The sequence below is a fragment of the Carcharodon carcharias genome, chromosome 14 (genome assembly GCF_017639515.1).
Source record: "Carcharodon carcharias isolate sCarCar2 chromosome 14, sCarCar2.pri, whole genome shotgun sequence".
Taxonomy (NCBI): domain Eukaryota; kingdom Metazoa; phylum Chordata; class Chondrichthyes; order Lamniformes; family Lamnidae; genus Carcharodon; species Carcharodon carcharias.
The window spans coordinates 99,044,759-99,070,414 of NC_054480.1; the positions used below are offsets into that span (position 1 = coordinate 99,044,759).

At 42.2% G+C, this 25,656-nt stretch overlaps 1 protein-coding gene across 12 annotated transcripts in view; it reads left to right on the forward strand.

Moving 5' to 3' along the window:
• eps15l1a (epidermal growth factor receptor pathway substrate 15-like 1a) overlaps positions 1 to 25,656 on the forward strand; it is a 375,872-nt gene that overhangs the window by 37,203 nt on the left and 313,013 nt on the right. For 9 of the 12 annotated variants that reach the window (XR_005945120.1, XM_041204265.1, XM_041204273.1 and 6 more), the window contains exon 1: positions 9,387 to 9,509. The exons of the other annotated variants lie outside the window; for them this stretch is intronic. Coding sequence is in view for 8 of the 9 variants with exons in the window: in XM_041204265.1 (XP_041060199.1) it covers positions 9,402 to 9,509 (108 nt within the window). In the remaining variant the exon portion in view is untranslated. Of the gene's footprint in view, positions 1 to 9,386; positions 9,510 to 25,656 lie in introns of those variants that run through there. 12 annotated transcript variants of the gene reach the window in all.

A 25,656-nucleotide genomic window follows, 5' to 3' on the forward strand; every position in this document is an offset into this window, starting at 1 on the left:
GCAAGTGGAGAGTTTTCCATCACACTCCTGACGTGTGCCTTGTAGGTGGTGGACAGGCTTTTAAGGAGTCAGGAGATGAGTTACTTGTGGCAGGTTTCCCAGCCTCTGACCTGCTTTTGTAGCCACAATATTTATATGGCTAGCCCAGTTCGGTTTATGGTCAATGATAACCCCCCCCCACCCCAGGATGTTGATAGTGGGGGATTCAGCGATGGTTAGATTCTCTCTTGTTGGAGACGGTCATTGCCTGGCACTTGTGTGGTGCAAATGTTACTTGCCACTTGTCAGCCCAAGCTTGGATATTGTCCAGGCCTTACTGCATATGGACATGGACTGCATCAGTATCTGAGGAATTGCGAATAGTGTTGAACATTGTGCAATCATCAGGAAACATCCCCACTTCTGACCTTATGATGGAAGGAAGGTCATTGATGAAGCAGCTAAAGATGGTTGGGTCTAGGATGCTACCCTGAGGAACTCCTGCAGTGATGTCCTGGAGTTGAAATGATTGACCTCCAACAACTACAACCATATTCCTTTGTGCCAGGTGTGACTCCAACCAATCAGTGGAGAATTTTGCCTCAATTCCCATTGACTCAGTTTTCCTAGGGCTCCTTGATGCCACACTTGGTCAAATGCTGCCTTGATGTCAAGGGGCAGTCACTGTCAACTTTCCTGCCAGTGGAAATAGTTTACCCTTATTTATTTTATCAGAACCCTTCATAATTCTGAACACATTTATTAAATCTCACTTCTTTGTTCTTAGGAGAAGAATCACAACTTCTCTAGTCTCTCCACATAACTGAAACCTTTCAGATAATTATCTACTGCAACTGATGACCTGGTGCCTCATGGTCTTGACTAAGGAGTAGTACTCTTGCCTTTGAGTCAGCAAATTATGGGTTAAAGCTGCATTCCAGGATTTGAGCATATAGTACTGCACTGAAGTGCTACTGTACGTTGATGGAGTGCTGCAATGTCAGAGGTACCATCTTTCAGTTAAGGTATTAACCTGAAGCTTAGTGATTCTACTTCAGCGAATACACACCATCCCAGGCCACTATTTAAAGGGCAGGCAAGTTCTCCTGGAGTCCTGTCCAAGATTTAATCCTTAACCAACACCAACAAAATAGATTACCTGATCATTGCTGTTTGTTGCACCTAACTGTCTGCACATTGGCTCTCACTTGCCTACAGTAGTGACTACATTTGACGTGTATTCATTGGCTGTGCAGCTCTTTGTAACATCAAGAGAACATGAAAGCTGCTATATAATTGTAGATTATTTTCTTATTTCTTTCTTACAATAGTTCCTTTTTATTGTCTGTAAAGATGGTGCTATGCACATTGGAGTGTCTATTTACTGTATTGTGGAGAGGCTTGATCACCCCACACATTGATATCGTTGTCTTAGCATTTGTGATCAGCAAGTGCTGAATGGAAACCAAGTGCATACTCACCTAAAAAGTCACTGCTAGATTGTGCGTATTGGAGTAACTTCAAGCAGTTTTACTAAAGGCTTAAAGAGATTAAGAGAAAGGAAACCAATATAATTAGATTATTGATTGTGTCTGGTCTGAAAGTACAATTTGAAGTATGTTTAATTCAAAATGTGGAGTGCTTCATTAGGCCTTAATGCCTGAGGCTGTGATGGGAAGCCTTGTGGCGAAGTATTGCCTGAGGGCCACTTAATTTATTCTTGATGATCTCAAGTTCCAGGAAAATGACTGAATAAATATGTTTTGCATTCCTTTTTAATTAAGAGTTGAACAGTATCAGGTAGGTGTCAGTGAGCAGAATGTTTGTTGACACCACTGTCGGCAGTTGGCGGCAGGGTGGAACTTATACAGGATACAGCAAACAGCCTTTAGACTATTTAAAGAATCTCTACATACTACAGGAAACATTATTCATAAGAAATAGGAACAGGAGTTAGCTATTCAGTCCCTGCTGTGCCATTCAGTAAGATCATGACTAATCATCTGCCTTAGCTACATCTTTCCACATGCATTATCCCCATATCCCTTGATTTCCTTAGTATTCAAAAGTATATCAAAAAGCTGACTTGAATATACTCAATGTTTAAAATTGCAGGAATGTCTCCAGATGATTTATCCAGTAAAATGCATTGTATGGGGTGGGTTAGTTGCCTGATGTAAATTAGATTTTGCTATAGAAATAACCAGTAAGTGGAGTATAGGTACATATAAATGATGTGTAAAATAAATCCCAGTCACTTAAAGCTGAGAAATCTGCAGGAGTGATTGACTCGGCAATCATTTCTGTCCTTGCCGAGAATAATGGGTGGAACCCCATGCAACTCTGTTGACTGCTCCAGAAAGATTCACATCTCCTTGAGGAGTCTAATGGTGTTAATTTCAGCATCTTGATACGTGAAGCAAAAACAAACAGTAATTTAGCAGTCCTATTAGCAATAGTGTTTCTGTAATAACCCCACAGAACTATGAAAAAGTACTTGAGACAGGATTTTAGGTAAAATTATATTTTAAAGACTTTGATTTTGTTCTTCCTAACATCCCTATTTTTCCATCTATTCCTTTTCTAATACATTTCAACCTTTCAAAATTTTGATGTAAAAAAGGATTTCAAAACTTTTTAATTACTTTACTGTCTCTTTTGGAGAATGGGGCATTTTTTTCTTTAGAAATTCTCAACAGCAGCTCATTTTTGTGTCTCACCAAAATCTAGACTTGGAAGATTTGACTGTGGCATGATGGAAGATGTGATCAAGTCAATCCTTAATGCATTGTCAAACCAGGTAGAGATTGGAAGCAATGAAACACTACAGTAATGATGGACCATCTCTCTACCTCCCCACAATCCAAAATATTTTCTCACTAAATTGACTCTTTATCCAGTGGGGATAATATTTACATAGCCATGAAAGTATCTGTTTGAAGTGGCCATGGGATAACGTGTCCTTGTTTGCAGTCCACCCTTTTCCTCCAATTGGCAAGAAAACAATTTCAGCCTGCTTTGAGCATGGTAACTTGCATTTTGATGCTCTTTGAATTCATTTTGCAAGAAAGCTTAGACATAAGGTGGTAGTTCTTTTCAGAAAAAACAAAATCCGTGGTGGGATTTGTTATTCCCATTCTAAGTCCATCTTTTTCTGTTGCTGATGGTGTTAAAATCAGCTTTCCAGCCATCATGGAAATCTTGCTGATGGGGTCATTGTGACTTTTCAGTTTTGATATTCTGTTGCTGTTTAGCTTTGCTTTGATTCTTAAGGCTTTTGTTGCAAGTTGATTGCTTGCTTGATAGGACAGTACCAACCTCTTGTGTCATCGCTATCTTGAGCTAAACTGTGAATTCGACCTTGTGAGCAATGTGCAACTTGTTTCTTTAATTGCAGTGTGGCTGATAAGCTAATAAGGTCAGAATTGGTGGAAGTGAAAACATGCTGAGACCAGCTGAATTGGAGGTTAAAAATGGCACTGTAACTTATGTTCATGCTTACTTACTCCCATGGGAAGGGTCAGGGGTCAGCCGTTCAATTTGTGAAGCCTGGTCAAAACAGAAGCTCCTTTGGAATGATCTTGATGCATGAAAATTACTGGAAATGCCCGACATCTTTTGGGCTGGCTTTTGGGAGGTTTGTTGATTGCTGCATCATTTCAAGATCTGCTGTTTGCTGTGTACCAGATCGTGAGGATAGTGATATTCCTGCCAGATAAGGGTATACAGACTGCTTACTTGCCATGACTGTTAAACCCTATCCAAATAAAATGGATGCCCTATATGGAGAAACTAATGCTGATAATGTGATGGTGCTTACGTTTTAATGAACTTGTGCCATAATGCCACTACACAACAGCTTGTATTAATAAATCTGATGTAATGAAACGTCCCAAGGTACTTCACAGGAACATTATAAATGAAAGCATGATACTGAGCCATATGAGATATTAGGCCAGATGACAAAAGCTTGGTCAAGGACCTAGGTTTTAAGAAATGTCTTAAAGGAAGAAAGTGAGATAGAAAAGCAGAGAGAAGTTGGGAGGATGTTCCAGAGTTTGGAGCCTAGACAACTAAAGATGCAGCCAACAATAATGAAGCAATTGAATGTAGACACCTTGGAGGGTTGTGGGACTGGAGGAGATAGCAGGTAGGGGTGAACCATGGAGCATGGGTGGACAAACTTCCTGGCCAGAGGGCCACTTCTAGGTATGGCAATTGTATTGTGGGGAATGGATGGTGCCTTAAACACCCAAGAAACGAACAATTCTAAAGATACATTTCAGTAGAAATAAACATGAAACCTTCATTATAACAATGCTATCATAATGATACATTAAATAGGGAGTGCAATTCAAAAGGGGTTGTAGGAGCAGATGGACCTGGCCGCATATATGCATAAGTCATTGAAGTTGGCAGGAGAGGTTCAGAGAATGATTAATAAAGCACAGAGTATCCTAGGCTTTGTTAATAGGGGCATAGAGTACAAGAGCCAAGTTGATAAGACACTTGTTTGGCCTCAGCTTGAGTATTGTGCCCAGTTCTGATCGCCACACTTTAGGAAGGATGTGAAGGCATTGTAGCGAGTGCAGAAAGGATTCATGAGAATGGTTCCAGGGATATGGAACTTCAGTTTGAAGAGAGATTGGAAAAATTAGGACTCTTTTCCTTGGAGAAGGGAAGGCTAAGTGGAGATTTGGTAGAGATATTCAAAATCATGAAGGGTCTGGACAGAGTAGATAGGGAGATACCAGTTCCACTTGTGAAAGGATCGAGAGTGATGGGGTACAGATTTAAGGTAATTGGCAAAAGAAGCAAAGGTTCATTTTATTCATTCAAAAGATGTGGTTTTTGCTGGATAGGGCAGTGTTTATTGCCCATCTGTAATTGCCCTTGAAGTGGTGGTCTGCAGCCTTCTTGAACTGCTGCAGTCCCATGTGGTTTATGTACACCCACAGTGCTGTTAGGGAGGGAGTTCCAGGATTTTGACCCGGCGACAGTGAAGGAATGGCGATATATTTCCAAGTCAGGATGTGAGTGACTTGGAGAGGAACTTGCAGGTGGTGGTGTTCCCATCTATCTGCTGCCCTTGTCCTTCTAGGTGGTAGTGGTCGGAGGGTTTGGAAGGTGCTGTCTAAGGAGCCTTGGTGAGCTTCTGCAGTGTATCTTGTAGATGGTACACACTGCTGCTACTGTGCGTTGGTGGTGGAGGGAGTGAATGTTTGTGGATGGGGTGCCAATCAAGCAGGCTGCTTTGTCCTGGACTGTGTTAAGCTTCTTGAGTGTTGTTGGAGCTGCACTCATCCAGGCAAGTGGAGAGTATTCCATCACAGTCCTGACTTGTGCCTTGTAGATGGTGGACAGACTGTTTGGAGTCAGGATGTGAGTTACTTGTTGCACGATTCCTAGCCTCTGACCTGCTCTTATAGCCACATTATTTATATGGCTAGTCCAGTTCAGTTTCTGGTCAATGATAACACTCAGGATGTTGATAGTGGGGCATTCAGTGATGGTAATGCCATTGAATATCAAGAGGCGATGGTTGCATTCTCTCTTGTTGGAGATGGTCATTACCTGGCACTTGTGTGGCACAAATATTACTTGTCACTTGTCAGCAGAAGCCTGGATGTTGTCCAGGTGTTGCTGCATTTGGACATGGACTGCTTCAGTATCTGAGGAGTCGCGAATGGTGCTGAACATGGTGCAATCATCAGTGAACACCCCCCCTGAACTTATGATGGAAGGAAGGTTATTGATGAAGCAGCTGAAGATGATTGGGCCCAGGACACTACCCTGAGGAGCCCCGGCAATGATACCCTGGTGCTGAGATGATTGACCTCCAACAACCGCAACCATCTTCCTTTGTGCTAGGTATGACACCAACCAGCGGAGTTTTCCCCCTAATTTCCATTGGCTCCAGTTTTGCTAGGGCTCCTTGATGTCACACGCAGTCAAATGCAGTCTTGATATTAAGGGCGGTCACTCTCACTTCACCTCTGGAGTTCAGCTCTTTTGTTCATGTTTGAATCAAGGCTGTAATGAGGTCAGGAGCTGAGTGACCCCGGCGAAACCCAAACTGAGCGTTAGGTGAGCAGGTTATTGCTAAGCAAGTGCCACTTGGTATCACTGTTGATGACCCATTCCATCAGTTCACTGATGATCGAGAATAGACAGATGGGGGAGTAATTGGCTGTGTTGGATTTGTCCTGCTTTTTGTGTACAGGACATATCTGCGCAGTTTTCCACATTGCTGGATAGATGCCAGTACTGTAACTATACTGGAACAGCTTGCCTAGGGTCGCGGTAAGTTCTGGAGCACAAGTCTTCAGTGCTATTGCCAGAATATTGTCAGGGCCCTTAATCTTTGCAGTATCCAGTCCCTTCAGTTGTTTCTTGATATCACGTGGCGTGAATTGAATTGGCAGAAGACTAGCATCTGTGATGATGGGGACCTCTGGAGGAGGCCGAGATGGATCATCCGCTCGGCATTTCTGGTTGAAGATTGTAGCAAGTGCTTCACCTTATCTTTTGCACTAATATGCTGGGCTCCCCATCATTGAGGATGGGGATGTTTGTGGAGCCTCCTTCTCTAGTGAGTTGTTTAATTGTCCACCACCATTCATGACTGGATGTGGCAGGACTGCAGAGCTTAGATCTGATCCATTGGTTGTGGGATTGGTTAGCTCCGTCTTTAGCTCGCTGCTTTTGCTGTTTGGCATGCAAGTAATCCTGTGTGTAGCTTCACCAGGTTGACACCTCATTTTTAGGTATGCCTGGTGCTGCTCCTGGCATTCCCTCCTGCACTCTTCATTGAACCAGGCTTGGTGCTAATGGTAGAGTGAGGGATATGCCGGGCCATGAGGTTGCAGATTGTGGTTGAGTACAATTCTGCTGCTGCTGATAGTCCACAATGCCTCATGGTTCCCCAGTCTTGGGTTGCTAGATCTGTTTGAAATCTATCCCATTTAACATGGTGGTAGTGTCACACAACACAATTGAAGGTATTCAAATTGTGAAGACGGGAACTTTCTCTCCACATGCACTGGTCACTCCTACTGATACTGTCATGGACAGATGCATCTGAGGCAGGCAGGTTGGTGAGGATGAGGTCAAGTATGTTTTTTCCTCTTGTTGGTGCCGTCACCACCTGCCGCAGACTCAGTCTAGCAGCCATGTCCTTTAGGGCTCGGTCAGTTGTGACGCTATCGAGCCACTCTTGGTGATTGACATTGAAGTTCCCCATCCAGACTATATCTGCATCCTTGCCACCCTAAGTTCTTCCTCCAAGTGCTGTTCAACATGGAGGAGCACTGATTCATCAGTTGTGGTGGTGGTGGTGGTGGTGGTTGGGTGTTGGGCACGGTGGTGACGGCACTTGCTAATCAGCAGGAGGGTTGCTTGCCCATGTTTGACTTGATGCCATGAGTCTTCATGGGGTCTGGAGTAAATATTGAGGACTCCTAGGGCAACTCCCTCCTGACTATATACTGCTTTGTCACCACCTCTTCTGGGTCTGTCCTGCCGGTAGGACAAGACATACCCAGCAATGGTGATGGTGGTGTCTGGGACATTGTCTGTAAGGTATGATTCTGTGAGTATGACTATGTCAGGCTGTTTGTCTAGTGTTTGAGACAACTCTCCCATTTTTGGCACAAGCCCCCAGCTGTTAGTAAGGCAGACTTTGCAGGGCTAAGTCTGCCATTGTTGTTTCCGGTGCCTAGGTTGATGCCGGGTGGTCCGTCCGTGATATGAGAAAAAAACCTTTTCATGCACTGAGGTCTGGAATGCACTGTTTGAGAGCGTGGTAGAGGTGGGTTCAATCAAAACATTTGATAGGGAGTTAGACTGTTAACTGAAAAGGAAGAATGTGCAGGGTTATAGGGAGAAGGCAGGAGAATGGCACTAAGGGAATTGGAGAGCTGAAAACATGATGGGCTGAATGGCCTCCTTCAGTGCTGTAACAATTCTGTGATTTTGTATCATAATGAAACCAAATACACCCTCTTTTTCACACTCTTGGCTTATTATAAATAATGTAGTTGGACACCCGTCTTCACAATGACATTGAAATCCTGTTGTGTGTTTCTCTTCACAAATGCTGCCTGATTTGCTGAGTACTTCTATCCTTCTCTGTTTTTATTTCACATTTTCAGTATCTGCAGTATTTAACTTTTGTCCTGCCAATATAAATGTTGTTTTACTGTGATCTACAATATGGTGTTGCAAGAACCTCCAAGGGAAAAACACATAAGAAAGGAGAAAGAAACTGTTGATAAACCAAAAGCATCTCAGAGGCAGTTACCACATCCTGTGGAGAGTACAGTGATCTGTATCCTCTACCCCTCATTCCTGGAGCTGGGATGTAATAACTCTAGGCACATTTTCAGAGAGGTGCTACCAAGTCATCTTTAGCCTGTTCCACACTTGTTAGAGAACAAGTTCCTAATTTTCAATTTTCTCAAAACACAAAATCCTGACCTAAAACCACAAACTCTTCACTTTCTGTTATATTTATCACCCAGCTTCTAAAAATCTACATCCTAGCTGCACTTCTGTCTGGAATAGAAATTACTTTTTCAGCTCCTATTTTCAGAAGTGCATAAACAACCACTTACTGACATATCCATCTCAAAATGTTAAACTGAGATTGCTTGTGGAGACCTTTGTCATACATGTGTTGAGTCTCATTGCTGCTGGCAGCATTTATGCTTTGATGTTCCCTTGTCCATCAGTAGAATTGAAGATCAAGGATTTCCTGGGTTTACAAGTCTGCTGCTCTGGTGCCTTTCCAGCTTAAATCTGTGTCCTCTAGTTATTGACTCTTCTGCCACCAAAAATAATTTGACCTTATTTACCTAATCGTCATGATTTTGAACATTTCTATTAACGCTACCCTTAGCTTTATTTGTTCGAAGGAGTACAACCCCAGCTTTTCTCATTTCCCCTCTTAACTGAAGTTCTTTGTCTTTCGTATTATTATACTTGTGGCTTTAGGAATTTATAATATAAAACTTTGACAGGGCTTACACACAGATGCAAGATTTTTTAAGTGGATTATAGATGTATAACCATTCTGAAGGCTCTCTTCAGTGTATTACAATGCCAGTGCAGATCTGAAGGTCCCAGGTTCAAACCCTGGACTGCCAGCACCCCTGACACCAGACCTCAGCAAGACTCAGCCCCTTCAGTGAGGGAATGAGAAAAATGAGGCAGCAAAACTATGAGAGTTGATTTCATTTTTCATAAAGAGTATGAAAACTTAAGTGTAAAATAAGTTGGAGTTTGAGAATTACAGTTTACAGTTTAAATAATTACAGAACCAAAATGTAAATCAGAATTGCAGTAATCTAATAAGCAATCTTACATTTACAATTATTTTGTGTTGTTTTCAGCTCTTCTCCACGTGCACCTACCCTTTTAACATGGCGACTGCATTTCCTGAGAAAAACCTGCCTCCGACTCTGATACTTTCCTTGAGTTTCTCCAGGATCAGCATTTTATTTTCACTGCTCCAGATACCAATCAGCCAGGTGCCTGGAGCAATGGCGCATGCACACTTAGTGCATACAGCGTTTGCCGGCACTGCAGCTGTGGGATAGATTGGATGATCTCGCAGGCTAGCTGTGGCCTGTGGACCATAGTTAGCCCATGTCTGCAATGAAGCATTTGAAAACCAGCATGAGAATTTAAAAATCAAGCCAGTGTAGGTCAGCAAGCACAGGGGTGATAGGGAAAGAGGACTTGGTGTGATTTAAGCTGTGAGCAGCAGAATATCGGATGATCCGAAGTTTACGGAGGGTATAATGTGGGAGACCAGTCAGGAGTGTGTTGGAACAGGGTTACAATTTGGTTAAGGACCAGTATCTTTTTGCTTAAAGTAGACAAAATTTGAAATCCCAGCTATTTACTAAGAGAATAAAGCCACAAGATTCCACGATTTTAAACAAACCAAAGGAATTTTACTGTACATAAGTCAACAAGGCTATCTACCTTATAATCTAATATCTGGAATTAAAATGAATTAACAGTAAACTGTGGTTGAACATACTGTAAATTGCACATTAAATGGCAGACACAGCCAAGACAGATCTGACAAACTTTCTCAGCAACTCAGTCGGACACCAGTGATCTCCTGAGAGTCACAAAAATCCTGTCTCCTGCATGAGGGATTTCAGCTCTTCTCCTTCGAGGAGATAGCCTCTGATTTCCCTCAGCAGCATTTTTAACTCAGCCAGGAAGCCCTTTTGCTTCTTCTGGCTGCAATGAGTTTGTCAGGTAACAGGACTCCAGCTTAAATTGCCCCAATGACTGCTCACTTCCCAGCCCATCAATCACTTTACCCTAGACTGTGACCCACTGAGTTGGCTGGGCTGCACACCAGCATCTAACCACCTGCACAATTCCAGCTATCTAGCTGTACTGAGCAGGCAACCACTGTTCACCATGGGATTCTCTTTGCTCCAGCTGCCAGCTACATGGAGCGGTGGGGGTTGGGTGGTGGCATAATGGTAAAGCCATTAAATTAGTAATCCAGATCCCCAGGCTAATGCTTTGGGATATGGGTTCAAATCCCACCTTGGCAGCTGGTGGAATTATAATTCAATTCATAAAATCTGGAGTATAAAGCTAGTCTCAGTAATGGTGAACGTGAAACTATCCTCGATTGTTTTAAAAACCCATTCAGCTCATTAATGTCCTTTAGGGAAGGAAATCTGCCAACCTTGCCTGGTCTGGCCTACATGTGACTCCAGATCCACAATAATTTTATTTTTATTCATTCACGAGATGTGGGCTTCGCTGGCTGGGCCAGCTTTTACTACCTATCCCTGGTTGCCCTTGAGAAGATGGTGGTGAGCTGCGTTCTTGAACCACTGCAGTCCCTGTGGTGTAGGTACACCCACAGTGCTGTGAGGGAGAGAGTTCCAGGATTTTGACCCAGTGACAGTGAAGGAACGACGATATATTTCCAAGTCAGAATGGTGGGTGGCTTAGAGGGGAACTTCCACGTAGCAGTGTTCCCCTCTATCTGCTGCCCTTAACCTTCTAGATGGTAGTGGTTGTGGGTTTGGAAGCTGCTGTCTAAGGAGCCTTGGTGAGTTTCTGCATTGCAACTTGTGGATGGTACCCACTGCTGCTACTGTGCGTTGGTGGTGGAGGGCGTAAATGTTTGTGGATGTGGTGCCAATCAAGCAGGCTGCTTTGCCCTGCACAGTGTCAAGCTTCTTGAGTGTTGTGGGTGCTGCACTCATCCATGCAAGTGGGAGCATTCCATCACACTTCTGACTTGTGCCTTGTAGATGGTGGAGAGGGTTTGGGGAATCAGAAGGCGAGTTACTCATTGCAGCATTCCTAGCTTCTGACCTGCTCTTGTGGCTACAGTATTTATATGGGTAGTCCAGTTCTGTTTCTGGTTAATGGTAACTCCCAGAATGTTGATAGTGGGGCATTAAGCGATGGTAATGCCATTGAACGTTAAGGGGCGATGGTTAGATTTTCTCTTGTTGGAGATGATCATTGCCTGGCACTTGTGTGGTGCAATCGTTTCTTGCCACTTGTCAGCCCAAGCCTGGCTATTGTCCAGGTCTTGCTGCATTTGGGCATGGACTTCAGCATCTGAGGAGTCACAAATGGTGCTGAACATTGTGCAATCATCAGCGACCTCCCCACTTATGACCTTATGATGGAAGGAAGGTCATTGATGAAGTAGCTGAAGATGGTTGGGCCTAGGACGCTACCCTGAGTCTCCTGCAGCAATGTCCTGGAGCAGAGATGACTGACCTCCAACAAACACAACCATCTTCCTTTGTTCTAGGTATGAGTCCAACCAGTGGAGATTTTTCCCCCTGAATCCCATTGCCTCCAGTTTTGCTAGGGCTCCTTGACACCACACTCGGTCAAATGCAGTCTTGATGTCAAGGGCAGTCACTCTCACCTCACCTCTGGAGTTCAGCTCTTTTGTTCATGTTTGAATCAAGGCTGTAGTTAGGTCAGGAGCTGATTGGCCCTGATGGAACCCAAATTGAGCGTCAGTGAACAGGTTATTGCTAAGCAAGTGTCGTTTGATTGCACTGTTTGATGACCACCCCCATTACTTTATTGATGATCAAGAGTAGACTGATGGGGTGGTAATTGGACGGGTTGGATTTGTCCTGCTTTTGTGTACAGGGCATACCTGGGCAATTTTCCACATAACTGGGTAAATGCCAGCGTTGTAGCTGTACTGGAACAGTTTGGCTAGGGGCACGGCAAGTTCTGGAGCACATGCCTTCAATACTATTGCCAGAATATTGTCAGGGCCCTTAATCTTTGCAGTATCCATTACCTTCAGTTGTTTCTTGATATCACGTGGCGTGAATTGAATTGGCAGAAGACTAGCATCTGTGATGATGGGGACTCCTGGAGGAGGCCGAGATGGATCATCCACTCGGCACTTCTGGCTGAAGATTGCAGCAAATGCTTCACCCTTATCTTTTGCACTGATGCGCTGGGCTTCCCCATCATTAAGGATGGCGATATTTGTGGAGCCTTCTCCTCTAGTGCATTATTTAATTGTCCACCACCATTCACAGCTGGGTGTGGCAGGATTGCAGAGCTTAGATTTGATCTGTCGCTTAGCTCTGTCTGTCACTTGCTGCTTTTGCTGTTTGACATGCAAGTTGTCCTGTGGTATGGCTTCACCAGGTTGACACCTTATTTTTAGGTATGTCTGGTGCTGCTCCTGGCATTCCCTCCTGCACTCTTCATTGACCTAGGGTTGATCCCCTGGCTTGATGGTAATGGTAGAATGGGGGATATGCTGGTCCATGAGATTACAGATTGTGTTTGAATACGCTTCTGCTGTTGATGATTGCCCACAGCTCCTTATGGATGTCCAATCTTGAGTTGCTAGATCTGTTCGAATTCTATCCCATTTAATATGGTGCTAGTGCCACACAACACGATAGAAGGTATCCTCAATATGAAGACGGGACTTTGTCTTCACAAGGACTGTGTGATGCTCGCTCCTGCCGAAACTGTCATGGACAGATGCTCCTGTGGCAGGCAGGTTGGTGAGGATGAGGTCAAGTACGTTTTACCTTTTTGTTCGCTCCCTCACTACCTACCGTAGACCCAGTCTAGCAGCCTTTAGGACTCGGCCAGCTTGGTCAGTAGTCTTGCTAGTGAGCCATTGAAGTCCCCTGCCCAGAGTGCATTCTGTGCCCTTGACATCCTCACTGCTTCCTCCAAGTGCTGTTCAACATGGAGGAGCACTGATTCATCAGCTGAGGAAGGGCGGTGCGTGGTTTCAGCAGGAGGTTTCCTTGCACATGTTTGACCTGATGCCATGGGGCTTCATGGGGTCCGGAGTTGATTTTGAGGACTCCCAGGGCAACTCCCTCCTGACTGTATACTACTGTGCCGCTACCTCTGCTGGGTCTGTCCTGCTGGTGGGACTTGAGATACCCAGGGATGGTGATGGTGGTGTCTGGGGCATTGTTTGTAAGATATGATTCCATGAGGATGACTGTGTCAGGCTCTTGCTGAGACAGCTCTCCCAATTTTGGCACAAGCCCCCAAATGTTAATAAGGAGAACTTTGTAGGGTTGACAGGGCTGTGTGTGCTGTTGTCATTCCGGTACCTAGGTCGATGTCAGGGGTCCGTCAGGTTTCATTTTTTTTTTTTGAGACTTTGTAGCAGTTTGATACAACAGAGTGGCTTGCTAGGCCATTTCAGAGGGCATTTAAGAGTCAACCACATTGTTGTGGGCCTGGACTCACATGTAGGTCAGACCAGGTAAGGATGGCAGATTTCCTTCCCTAAAGGGCATTAGAGAACCAGATGGGTTTTTATGACAATCAACAATGTTTTCATGGTCATCACTAGATTTTTAAGTCTTAAAAAAAAAGACTTAATTCCAGATTTTTTTACTTTCAGATTTTTTTATTGATTTCAAATTGCACCAGCTGCCATTTCAGGATGAGAACCCGGGTCTCCTGCGCATTATCCGGGATCTCTGGATTACTAGTCCAGCGACAATACCACTACGCCATCCCTCCCCGTATGCCATGAGATTGACTCATTTTTAAATGCCCTCAGTCAATTCAGTTCAAGGGCAATTAGGGATGGGCGACAGATGCTGGCCTTGCCAGCAACGCCCACATCCTGTGAAAGAGGGGGTGGCAGAGGCAGGAACCCTTGCAACATTTAAGAAGTATTTAGATGAACACTTGAAATGCCATAGCATACAGGGCCATGGGCCAAGTGCTGGAAAATGCGATTAGACTAGATAGGTGCTCGATGCCCGGCATGAACATGATGGGCTGAAGGGCTTGTTTCTGTGCTGTATAACTCTATGACTCTTAAAACCAACTTTACTGAGCTGACAACTGCTCCAGGGCTTCTGAGCCCCAAATCTGCAGTTGCACAGAGCTGCCACTGCTCCTGGGCTTCTTTGACCCCAACTTCTCAGCAGCATGGAGCTATCAACTGCTCCTGAGGTTCTCTGAGACCCAGCTCCTCCACAGGCTTCTCCAAGCCCCAGCTGCACAGGGCTAGTGATTTTCTTCCCCTTGTTCAGCTCCAGACCAACCAGAAAGAAAAATCCACATAGATCCCTAGAGGGAACAGAAACATGATTTATGACCTCAGCAGCAGATAAGCTGAGACAGCCGGGTGATGTTACAGAGGTGGACTTGACATTGCAAAATATTACTGTGGTGGCAAATGATAAATAACCACACACTTAGAAATAGCAAGAGCTAATTGTATCGACATGTATGAAATAACATATATGAAATGTATGAAATAATTTGTTGGTCAAAGTGACCAGTAAAACAGCATTTTTGTCCAGATGGAATGGCTTGGTGCTCAATGGCAAGGAACTTCATTGGATTCTGCTCAATGTTGACCGTTTTCATACTTGCTGGTTATGGTAATGTGGACTGTCGCATTTAGCATTTCAGCAGAAGATGGATTGTGTGGCATGTTCTGGTATTGCTGCACTACAGACACCATCTCATTGTTGCAAACAATTTATCTTAGTGAATTTGTGTTGTACAGGTCAAGTGTCCTTTATCCGAAAACTGAACATCTCTAAAAACTGCGCTTTTTTTGAGCCTCATTGACCTATAGCGCAGGAATTCCCTGACCCAAGCCGACATGAACCTCGCCGACTGCACCCGACCTTTAGTGCAGGAAGTCCCTGATCTGAGCCGACATGAACCTCGCTGACTGCACCCAACCTTTAGCGCAGCAAGTCCCTGATTTGAGCCGACATGAACCTTGCCGACCCACCTGACCTTTAGCTTGGGAAATCTAGTTGTTTTTCTGCACTTGACGCGAACTTCGCTCCTGAGCCAGATGAAGCTGGAAAAAGTATTCAAGAATGCTTCCCTGCAGAGTATATTGACATAACTGTCTCCTATAAGCAGAATCACAGATATTGCCACGGGTGGGAACTTATTGCAGGTACCCTGTATTTATCATTCAGTGATACATCTTACTTTTCTAGCCATTTTATTAACTTTAGACTATAACTAGCCTAGGCTTAGGCTATTGCATTGTAAATACGCCTAGCCTTATATGTGGTATTTGAAAAACAAAATTATCTGAAATCCAAAAAAGATTGACCCGAGAATTTTGGCTAATGGATACTCAGCCTGTAATGGGCATGGGCATGTGGAGCTTGTGAAACTCTAGCTAGGGATAGAAGAACCCAGCTGCACATGATTCCTCATGTACCAGTGTAATGCCCAAATAAGGAGGATGTGAAACATACTGGATTTAATATAATGAGCAATTTCTTTCTAACTGAAATTACTATACTTGCTTTGCACCATGTGTTTCATAATTTAAAAAAAATTATTTTGGTTTGAGGAAGAGAAGAAGAATGTAATTCCAAAAAAGAAATTCTTTGTTTCATTTAAGAAAATAATAAAAATAGTCCAGGAAATGGATCAAAGACTTGGACTGTAATTCTTTATATCCTGAATGAATGCTACTTGTCAAGACATCTTTGACAACTCCTCCCTAATCTGCCACCTCTTACACCTAGCTAGAGGACGTCAAGCAATGTGTTTATTTTTTCAAATTTCAAATGTGGGATGAAAGGATGTTATTGTCAAAAGAGGTAGTGATACAATGGAAAATTTACATTCAAAGAGAATGATATATATAAAGGAGAAAGGAGATTGTGTGTAAGGTTTAAGATCCAACAAGCATGAGAAGCCTCCAGCCTGTAAGATTCAAGTCTGTCTGCAAGGACCCAAAGCTGAAAGAAACTCATTTTGAATGCGACTGTCCAAGGTATGCTTTGCCAAAGGTCTGATCAATCTATGAGTTTTACTGTTGCCTCAATGAAGGTGTAACTGAGAGTCAGATTAATTAGGGGATTTTTGTTGTTATTGTAGTAGTAATTTTTTTGACACATATGCGTTTACAATCTTTCTTGCACTAACAAATGATTAATTTTGTTTTATAAAAAACCTCTTGAGACTGAGTGGTCTTATTGCTACTGAATTCAAAGCCTGCATCTTGAAACATACAAATTGCGAAAATGGGTTATGACATTTGTTTCAAGTTTCCTCCTGGGATTTGAACAACTCAGCCTTTACCATTGGCTGTGTCATAATACTAGAAATAAAGCCTAGTGCTTGGTCTGTTTTTTATGGCCTTGCTAAGCTGTGGCACAACTTTCATTTGCTAATTTAGACTATCCCAAAGTTTACAAAATATACATTTTATTTGCTTCAGATCTAAAAAACTATTACTGACTGGTTCTCAATTTGGAATTGAGATAGAATGAGTAGATAATGAGGAAACGAAGACTACAACATTCTTAGATATTGTATTATGAGTTTTTGATTTGGATAAAACAAATAAGTGTCAAAATATTTCTTGTTGCATAGGAATATTCTGTACATTGAGATATCATTTGCCAGTTCAAACATATACCTAAATAATTCCTTCAAACATATACTGTATATAATTCCTTTCTTTTGATGTGTATAACCGACTGTAATAATTTGTGGGCATACCGCCAATCAAAAACCCACCCTATGCTTCTGTTACAGAAGAAAGCCAAAGCAATTTGATCAGGCAAAAGGCTATTTTGACAGTACTGACCCATTTTTTTTTTAAAGACTTTGAAAATTGAAGATCTACATTTTTTTTACAGACGGCTCTCCCTCTGGTTTCGATTTCATTCCAATCAATTGCTGCCATCTTTCAACAGATGTTTCAGTTGAATTCTACCACTCAACTTACCCTACCAGAAATTCCTATAATGCACATCTGGTCAATCCAAAAACTACTTTTAGCTCATAAATCAGTATGCACTGGCCTAGATGTGTGGAATTCAATACCCCTAATCATATTAATCTGTTTGGCAAAACTTTTGTTCAAGTGTGAAGTGAAAAATTTCTCCTTGATAGATATTCTTAATAATGTATTAGCAAATATCTGACCATCGGTCTCTCATATCATTCTCATTCTTCTATGCTCTAAGATAATCTCAAGTACTGCTTTCAATACTTGTCCTTCTTGCTCTCCTTTTTGAATCAGCACTCTCCCATTGTAAATGTGTAAACTCATGTATGGTAATTAATTAATTATCTCAGTGTATAACATGAGGATTCAGCTTTCTGGCTTTCTTATTGATAAGCCATGACACATTTATATCTCTCTCTCTCCCCCTTCTCTCCCTTGAGGGGAGTTAACCTTCAAACAAATGCTTATGACTTCCTTCTTCCACAGAAACGTATAACAAGAATCCATATGTACTGATATATTTGAATGTTGCGGTTGACATACATGCTGTGACCACGATCATTTGTATTGTGTGTGAATTGTATGGGAATAAATAAAATTCTTTGCCCATACCGCAAGTTTATTGTTGTTGCTGTTTTCCTCAGTATTAACTGTCCCCCAATTTGGTGTTATTCACAAATTTAGAAATTGTGTTTTTGATTCCAAAGTTCAGATTCTTAATGTAAATTGTAAACAGCAGTGGTTCCAGCATTAACCCTTGTGGAACACCATTTCCCACTTTCTACCACTCTTATAACCTTTACCTGCTCTCTGCTTTCTGTCTTGAAGCCAGCTAGTAATACATTCTGCCATCTTTCCGCTGGTTACTTCCTCAGGCATTCAGTAAGGTTGGTCAAGCAAGATTTTCTCTTTTGAAATCCGTGTTGACTATTCATTATTATATTTTTTGTTTCTAGTTGTTCTTCAGTTCTGCTAATGGTTCCATTATTTTTCCTACCACCGATGGTACACTGACTGGTTTATAATTCCCTGGACATGCTCTGTCCTTCTTAAATATAGGAATTACATTACATTTTGAATAGACTAGAAATGCATTCCCTGGGTTTTAGAACAGTAAGAGGCGTTGCACTGAAACACATAAAAATCCTTAAGTGGCTTGATAGGGTAGATACTGGGAGAATGTTTTCCTGGGCTGGAGTCTAGAACAAGGGGTCACAGTGTCAGAACAAGTTACTCAGTTAGGACTGCGATAAGGAGAAATTTCTTCACCCTATGAATCGCTGCCCCAGAGAGCTGTCGATGCTCGGTCATTGAGTTTATTTAAGTCCGAGATGGATATGTTCTGGATGCCGAAGGATATGGGCTAGTGTGGGGAAGTGTAAACTACCTTGTTTTACCTTTTTTGCTGTCAATCTTGGTAGGCCACGTGAGAATTGATAACTGTGTGCAGTGTTTGTTGTGTGGCCGTATCCACACTTCTTTGAGATTTACCAACTAATTGTGCAAACATATTGCTTTCCTATTGTTCTGAATTTATCTACCCGCCACCAACTCATGCTTGTCCAAAACCCTTCTTCCCCTATCCAACTCTCACCAGCCCTGTTCATCCACCAAGTCTGTGCTCGCTGATCTATGGTGCATTGGCTCTGGTCTTCCTTTTTTTAAGATCCTTGTAATGAAATCCCTCCAAGGCCTTTGCTGCCTCGGTAATCTAATTGAGCCCTGCAACCCTCAGAACTCTTGTGTTCCTTCAACCCTGGCCTCATGTGCATACCCTGCTTCATTCACTCCACCATTAGCACCTACGCCTTCTGTCGACTAGGTTATAAATTCTTTGGCTTGGTGTGAATTTTTATCTGATTACAACCTTGTGAAGTGCCTTGAGACGTTTTACTCTTAAAGGTATTATATAAATGTTGTATTTGGATAAGCCAGCAACAAAGAATTAATGGAACACTAACATGCCATGTAAGCTGCATGATCTTCCTCTACTTCCTAAGATCCACGAGGATCATCAGGTGTTCCTGTTCTTTTTCTGTTGGCAAGTATTTTGCTGTTGCTGTCTCAGAAAGTGATGTTCTTGGGGTGGGGGGAAACTTTTTTCTGTTTGGGAATTGACTGGCTCCAACTTGCATTATTTTTGTGTTTCCCTTCTCTGAGTTGACTTTCGGTATTTAGTGTGATTCTGTTTGAGTATTGTATTTTGCTTTGAATCCTTACATGGGGCTGTGCTTAGATTTTGCAAATTCTGCCATCTGCATCAAGCCATGGTCTTTAAATTGATGTTTGTTGCCTAAGCTTCTTCAGAAAACTTTACATAGGAATGCCTGAGCTTGCCTGGGAGACTTGAGTTCATTCCAGCACTGCATCCCTCGAAGGCGAGATTTAAAAAAAAAAAATCCTTTCATGGAATGTGGATGTTGCTGGCAAGGCCAGCTTTTATTGCCTGTTACTAATTGTCCTAGAACTGAATGGCTTGATAGTTTTCATTTCATTTCAGAGGATAGTTAAGAGTCACCCATGTTGCTGTGTATCTGGAGTCACATGTTGGCCAGACCAGGTAAGGCTGGCAGATTTCCTTCCTAAAGGACATTAGTGAACCAGATGGTTTTTTAAAAAAAAACAGTCGATGACAGTTTCATGGTCACCATTGCTGAGGTTAGCTTTCAATTCCAGATTTATTAACTGAGTTTAAATTCCACCAGCTGCCATGGTGGGGTTTGAACCCATGTTCCCAGAGCATTAGCGTGGTGCTCTGGATTACAAGCCCAGTGACATTACCACTATGCCACGATCTTGCAGATACAGATTCTGTTATCGCTGTCTTTCAGAGCTCTGACATAAAAGTAACAAGACAAGTTACTCTGACATAGAGTTACATAGACCTGGTCGCTCACTTTAACTTGGCAATTAAACTAAATCAGTTTATATTGTCATGACTCAATGGGGATAGTGCGCTGTCGAATCAAGCCCACTACTCCCTGAGCCATGACAAATGTGGGAAGTTTGATTAGACCGCCAAATTGCCCCAAATCTACTTAACTGTCTAATTTAGGTTAAGAGAATACGAGCATCAGGATCATAAACTTAACAAGTAAATAACTGTTTATTAAACAAATTGCCTGTAACCAGTGGCAAAAGAAAGAAATATGAGTTGCTAACTTTTAATTCTATAATTTAAACTCCACCCCTTCTTAAACCCCTATATACACCCACACACACACACACAGGCACACCACAAAACATGGATCTTAAGGGTGTGATAAAACAGTTCAATAGCACCAATCCAGAATTCAGGATTAGATGGGTTGATTTTGATTGCTTTCTTCCAATTTTCTTGCAGGTTATTGTGGCTGACACGAGGTGGTCTCCCAGACTTGCAGCCTGTGGTTCTTGGGTTGAAACTTGCTTTTAATGTCTCTACTGGTGATTTTTCCCCTTTTCCTCCTGACTGGGGCTCCTCAAAGAAAGTAGGATACAGTGATGTGAGGAATAGCCAGCTAGCTAAGGCAGGATTATGGCAGGATTATTGGAGTCTTACACAACACAGGAGAGAGAATCTTCAGGCCTTTCCTGTTTTCAGGCAAGGAGTTTGTCTACTGCACTACCCTCATACCGAACTTGGCCACTTGGTCAGGAGCTAATCAAAAAGCTGTCGCTAGGCAGTTCCTTCTTAAACCAGGTCTCCGTTCCAGCACCATTCTGTTCCAGGAGATAGCACCATAGTAGATTTTTTTCATCCTGCTCTAGTGAAGATCTCTTTTAAACTGCAGCCATGGTAGTTTTTAAAGCCACAGTCTGATCTTAAAGCCACAGTCCAAAAGATAAAAAAATGTTTTTTTATAATGTTTATGTAGTGCCTTTAACTCAATAAAACATTCCAAAGTGCTTTATGGGAGCCCTATAAGCAAAACCAGACCAAAAGCCACACAGGGTGATACTAGGGCAGATGCCCAAAGCTTGATCAAAGAGGTTGGTTTTAAAGGAAGAAAGGGAGAGAGAGAGAGAGAGAGAGAGTCGGAGAGGTTTAGAGAAGGAATTGCAGAGCTTGGACCTAGCCAAATGAAGGCATGGCCACCAGGAGGAATTTAAATGTTCAAGATGCTAGAATTAGATGAGCGCAGATATTTTGGAGGGTTCTGGGAGATGGAAGCGATTACTGAGATAGGGAGGAGTGAGATCTTGGAGACATGAGGCTGTGAATTCTAATATCAAGACATTGCTAGACTGGGGACCATAGGGGTGAGCATAGGGGTGATGGATAAATGGGACTTAGGGTGAGTAAGAATAGGGCAGCAGAGTTTTGAATGACCTCAAGTTTAGAGGGTAGAAGGTGGGAGGCCAGCCAGTAGCACGTTGAAATAGTCAAATCTAGAGTTAACAAAGGCATGAGTGAGGGTTTCAGCAACAGGTGATCTAAGGCAGAGGTGATGTTATGGAGAAGGAAATAAGTGATCTTTGTGATGGTGCGGCTATCTGGTTGGAAGTTCATCTCAGGTTCAAATATGATACCAGGGTCATGAACAATGTGGTTTACTCTTGGACAATTGTCAGGAACAGGAATGAGATTGGAAGTGAGGCAACGGATTTTTGGAGTGGAGCTGAAAGTAATGACTTCAGTCTTCTCAATATTTAATTGGAGGAAATTTCTGCTTATCTAGTACTGGATGTCAGAGGAGCTGTCTGATAAATTAGCAACAATGGAGGATTGAGAGAGGTGATGCTGAGGTGGACAGCAGAGGTAACACAGTGGGAGCAGGAGGAGAAACAATTGCATGTGATTTCTCACTATGATGAGATAGCTAAGAACCAGGTGAGTGCAGTTCCATTCAGCCGGATAAGTGGAGAAATATTGGATGGTGTGGTCAGCCATATCAAAGGCTGCAGACAGGTTGAGAAGGATGGGGTACCTTTGTCACAGACACACAGGACATTGCTTTTGACTTTGATAAGAGTTGTTTTGGTACTGTGCCAGGGCAGAAACCTGATTGGAAGGATTTAGACATGGCAATCTGGGCAAGCTGGGAAGTGCAACATGTTCAAAGACTGTGGAGAGGAAAGAGGTTGGAGATGGGGCAGTAGGTTCCAAGGATGATTGGTTCAAGGCTTAGTTTTTTCAAGAGTGGATGATGATGACAAGAGAGAGGGGGACAGCATCTGAAGACAGAAAACAGTGAACAATATCAGCCAACATAGGGACCAGTAGAAGGAGGTGGGTAGTCAGAAGTTTAATGGGAATAGGATCGAGGAAACAGAAGGTGGGTCTCATGAGCAAGAGAGCTCAGCGAGGGCATGACAGGAGATTGGAGAGAAGCTAGAGAAAGATGAAAGTTGAGGGTTGAAGCAGGGGATAACCAAACCCTATAGGAATTAAATCTCAGATAGACAATGTTAGATGTCTGTCCTGTTTGAGGAGATTCACAACACACAAAACTAATTCTAGACAACCTGTAGACTCATTAAATTCCTTGATTCGTAAAGTAACTCATGCAGGAGTCCTTACACCTTTACTTGATCACTGTTAGGGCATATCTTATTCAAGTTTCAGCTTTTGAGAACATCTTAACGTGAACTTAGTTATCTCCTTGACACAGTTTGGTTTACTTCTGAAACATAAACAAAGAAATAAGGGAAGTTACTGAAGTTTTTGTTGGTTTTCCTTATTCTTTCAACATGATTTTATCTTCTAGGCACGAAGTTCTTACTCTCCAAATCCACTTTCTAACTAATTGAAGTGTGGAAACATCTAAAGAATGAATATGCAGGTTGCCTTCTCAAAGAGTTGAAAGCTGATGATCTGCATTATGTTGCTGTGGATGGAGATCACAAGCGTCTTTAATTCTTAACCTGAAATCATAATGATTTCCTCCTCACCTCTCCTCTTTTCTCCTTCCAACATTTGTACAAAACAAACTGTATCAGATGTCAGGCTGCTTAAGTAAGTTGAGTATCTGCTTTAGACAATGTGCACAACTCTAGAAAATGTGAGGATTCCTCCATGTGTCTTGCACATGGTTTTGTCCCAATAAACAGCTGCTTAATCTGTTTCATCTCAAATTAACTAATTCTGCAGTGTATTTGACAGCATAGATCCTTGTTGCACTCCCTCCTCATCAGTAAACAGTCTGCCCGTTGTACGTTCTCCATTTTGGTGTAATATAATTATAATGATTGCCACATTTTTAAACTTGCACTTGACCTCTTAAGACAGCATGCAACTCTAATGAACTGTGAAACTACTCTTAACAAATGCAAGATATGACCTGATTTTGTCAACTGTTAATAAAGCAAAACAAGTTGACACCGCAGAGGTTTTTTTGTTACCTTCAAGGCAAGGAAGGTTGGTGCTGGAGGCACTCCTATTCAAGCATGGAAGGTGGAGTACAGGGAAATGTTTGACCACCTTCACCACTCCAGTGATGTACCTTAAATGCAACCTTAGAAAATGCTAGTCTGACACTTACATTGTAGCTTTTCTGTGTGAACACAGCAGTTTGAAGGCAATGACCCCAAACTCTCATTCTATAGGACTTTCCAGCTGGCATTTTGCCAGCCTGAACTACTGTTGTACAAATTATGGAAGATTGTGTTGTCCTTTGACACCACCCTGTCCCTAGGTTTACTGTGCAGTAATGAGGATATTGTCCCATCCTTCAGTATAAGTGACCATAACATCTTGTTATGGAATAATAAGACTATTAATATCAAGATTCTCTAGTGTTATTGTCCCTCAAACTCAAATGGTATGCAGCTTGGGCAGAGGAAATAAAGTAACCACAAAATAGCACTTGAAGAGCTCAAGTGAAGATAACTTTTACTTTAAAGACTAATAACTCAAATTATGATTACATATGATATCTGATGTGATGGATTGGAACTTTAGTGTAATTTTTGTTACCTGTAGAATCTTGTGTCTTTGAGTCCTTTATAGTGTAGATTAGATCGCAGTGTTTTGTGACTCGTGCAGCCATACAGTCACTAACCTGAAGCCTGTGCATAGTTCTGACAGATCCAGCAAAAAGGGCCGCTGAATGAGTTGACCAGTTGCTTTGATTCAGGTCAGTGGGTGATTACTTTGTATTCGTCTCCTTGTTTAGCAAGTTTCAACTCTATTCTTGTTTTTATATAGCAGCTTACATTGTAGAAACTTTCAGTGGAATGTTCTCTCTAGGATTACCTCAGCTGATGTGACTTAGGTTTTCATTAGTGTTTTATCTTATTGCTGTGGTTACTAAGGCAGATTTTTCCATATCGTTTTACTCTAAAGAGCTGCTTAAAGAAAAAGTGTGGGCAGAGGGTGAGTTTATTTTCAAATCAAAATACCAAGAACAAATAATAGTTGAAAAATTTGCTAAATTTGCATGCATTTTGGGCGAAGGGAGGAGACACTGAGGTGGAATCACACCTATGTGACATGGATTAGGCTGATGAAATGGAAATTCCTCTGGTGCATGTAGGAATACTCATTGAAAGTAATTTAGGCAGTCTTAAATCAACTCTTATTCAACTGGGGTAGAAATTGCCCATAATTTGGGACTACATGAACAATTCATAGAGTGGTAAGGATGGCTGGCTTAGGATACTGGTGCGGTTATGGTGATTGTCTAAGACTGGAATCAGTTGGCATTGTGAGCAGACGGGACACTTTGCTCTGTGTCTGGCAATGTTCTACAATGGAGGGCGTTTTACTCTACATTTGATTTGGGAATGATAGACACTGGGTCCTCAATAATTCCATTCCTTCTGGTGATCTTGACAGTGATGCCATGGAAGAAATTAGAAATCATATTTGAGCCTTGAGGTTCTGACTTTTGTATCAAGTTGCTCCTGGACTGATGAGCTTGCATCACATTTTGTTTAGGTTGGGGGATAAATGCTGTCAATTTATTTAATGGAGAGAGCAGACAAAACGATCCACTTTAAGTGATTGTGAAGTGTTAATAATATAGACATAACAGCGTATTAAAGTAGTGTTGACATTCTTTATCTGTATCCCTATAGCTTAAAGGCGACAAAGCAAGTGGAAGATTATGCCTCATTCTGGAGCTGCTTATTTGTATTTCATCTCTCTTTTTTACTTTGGTGAATGAGGGTCATAATGTTTCCATTATTTGTATTGTAATTTGTTCATCCCCATAATCTAGGTAGTCTGCTGCACCATATTTATAATATCACAATTGGGAGTTTTGCCTGGTAATTCCATTAACCACAAATGGAATGGGGAGTCCTCACTATTATGACATATTACAGTTCTATTGTAACTTGTCTGAAGTGTGGCAAACTGCTGATGCCTGGGCCTACTGGCAAAATATTTTAATTGGGAGGTGCGACTTATTAGCTGTGCTTTTCAGTTTGACATCCTTAGAATCTCTTAATTGAATTACCAGCTTGCATTTCCCTCTATAGTATTCAATGTTCTGTTTATGCAG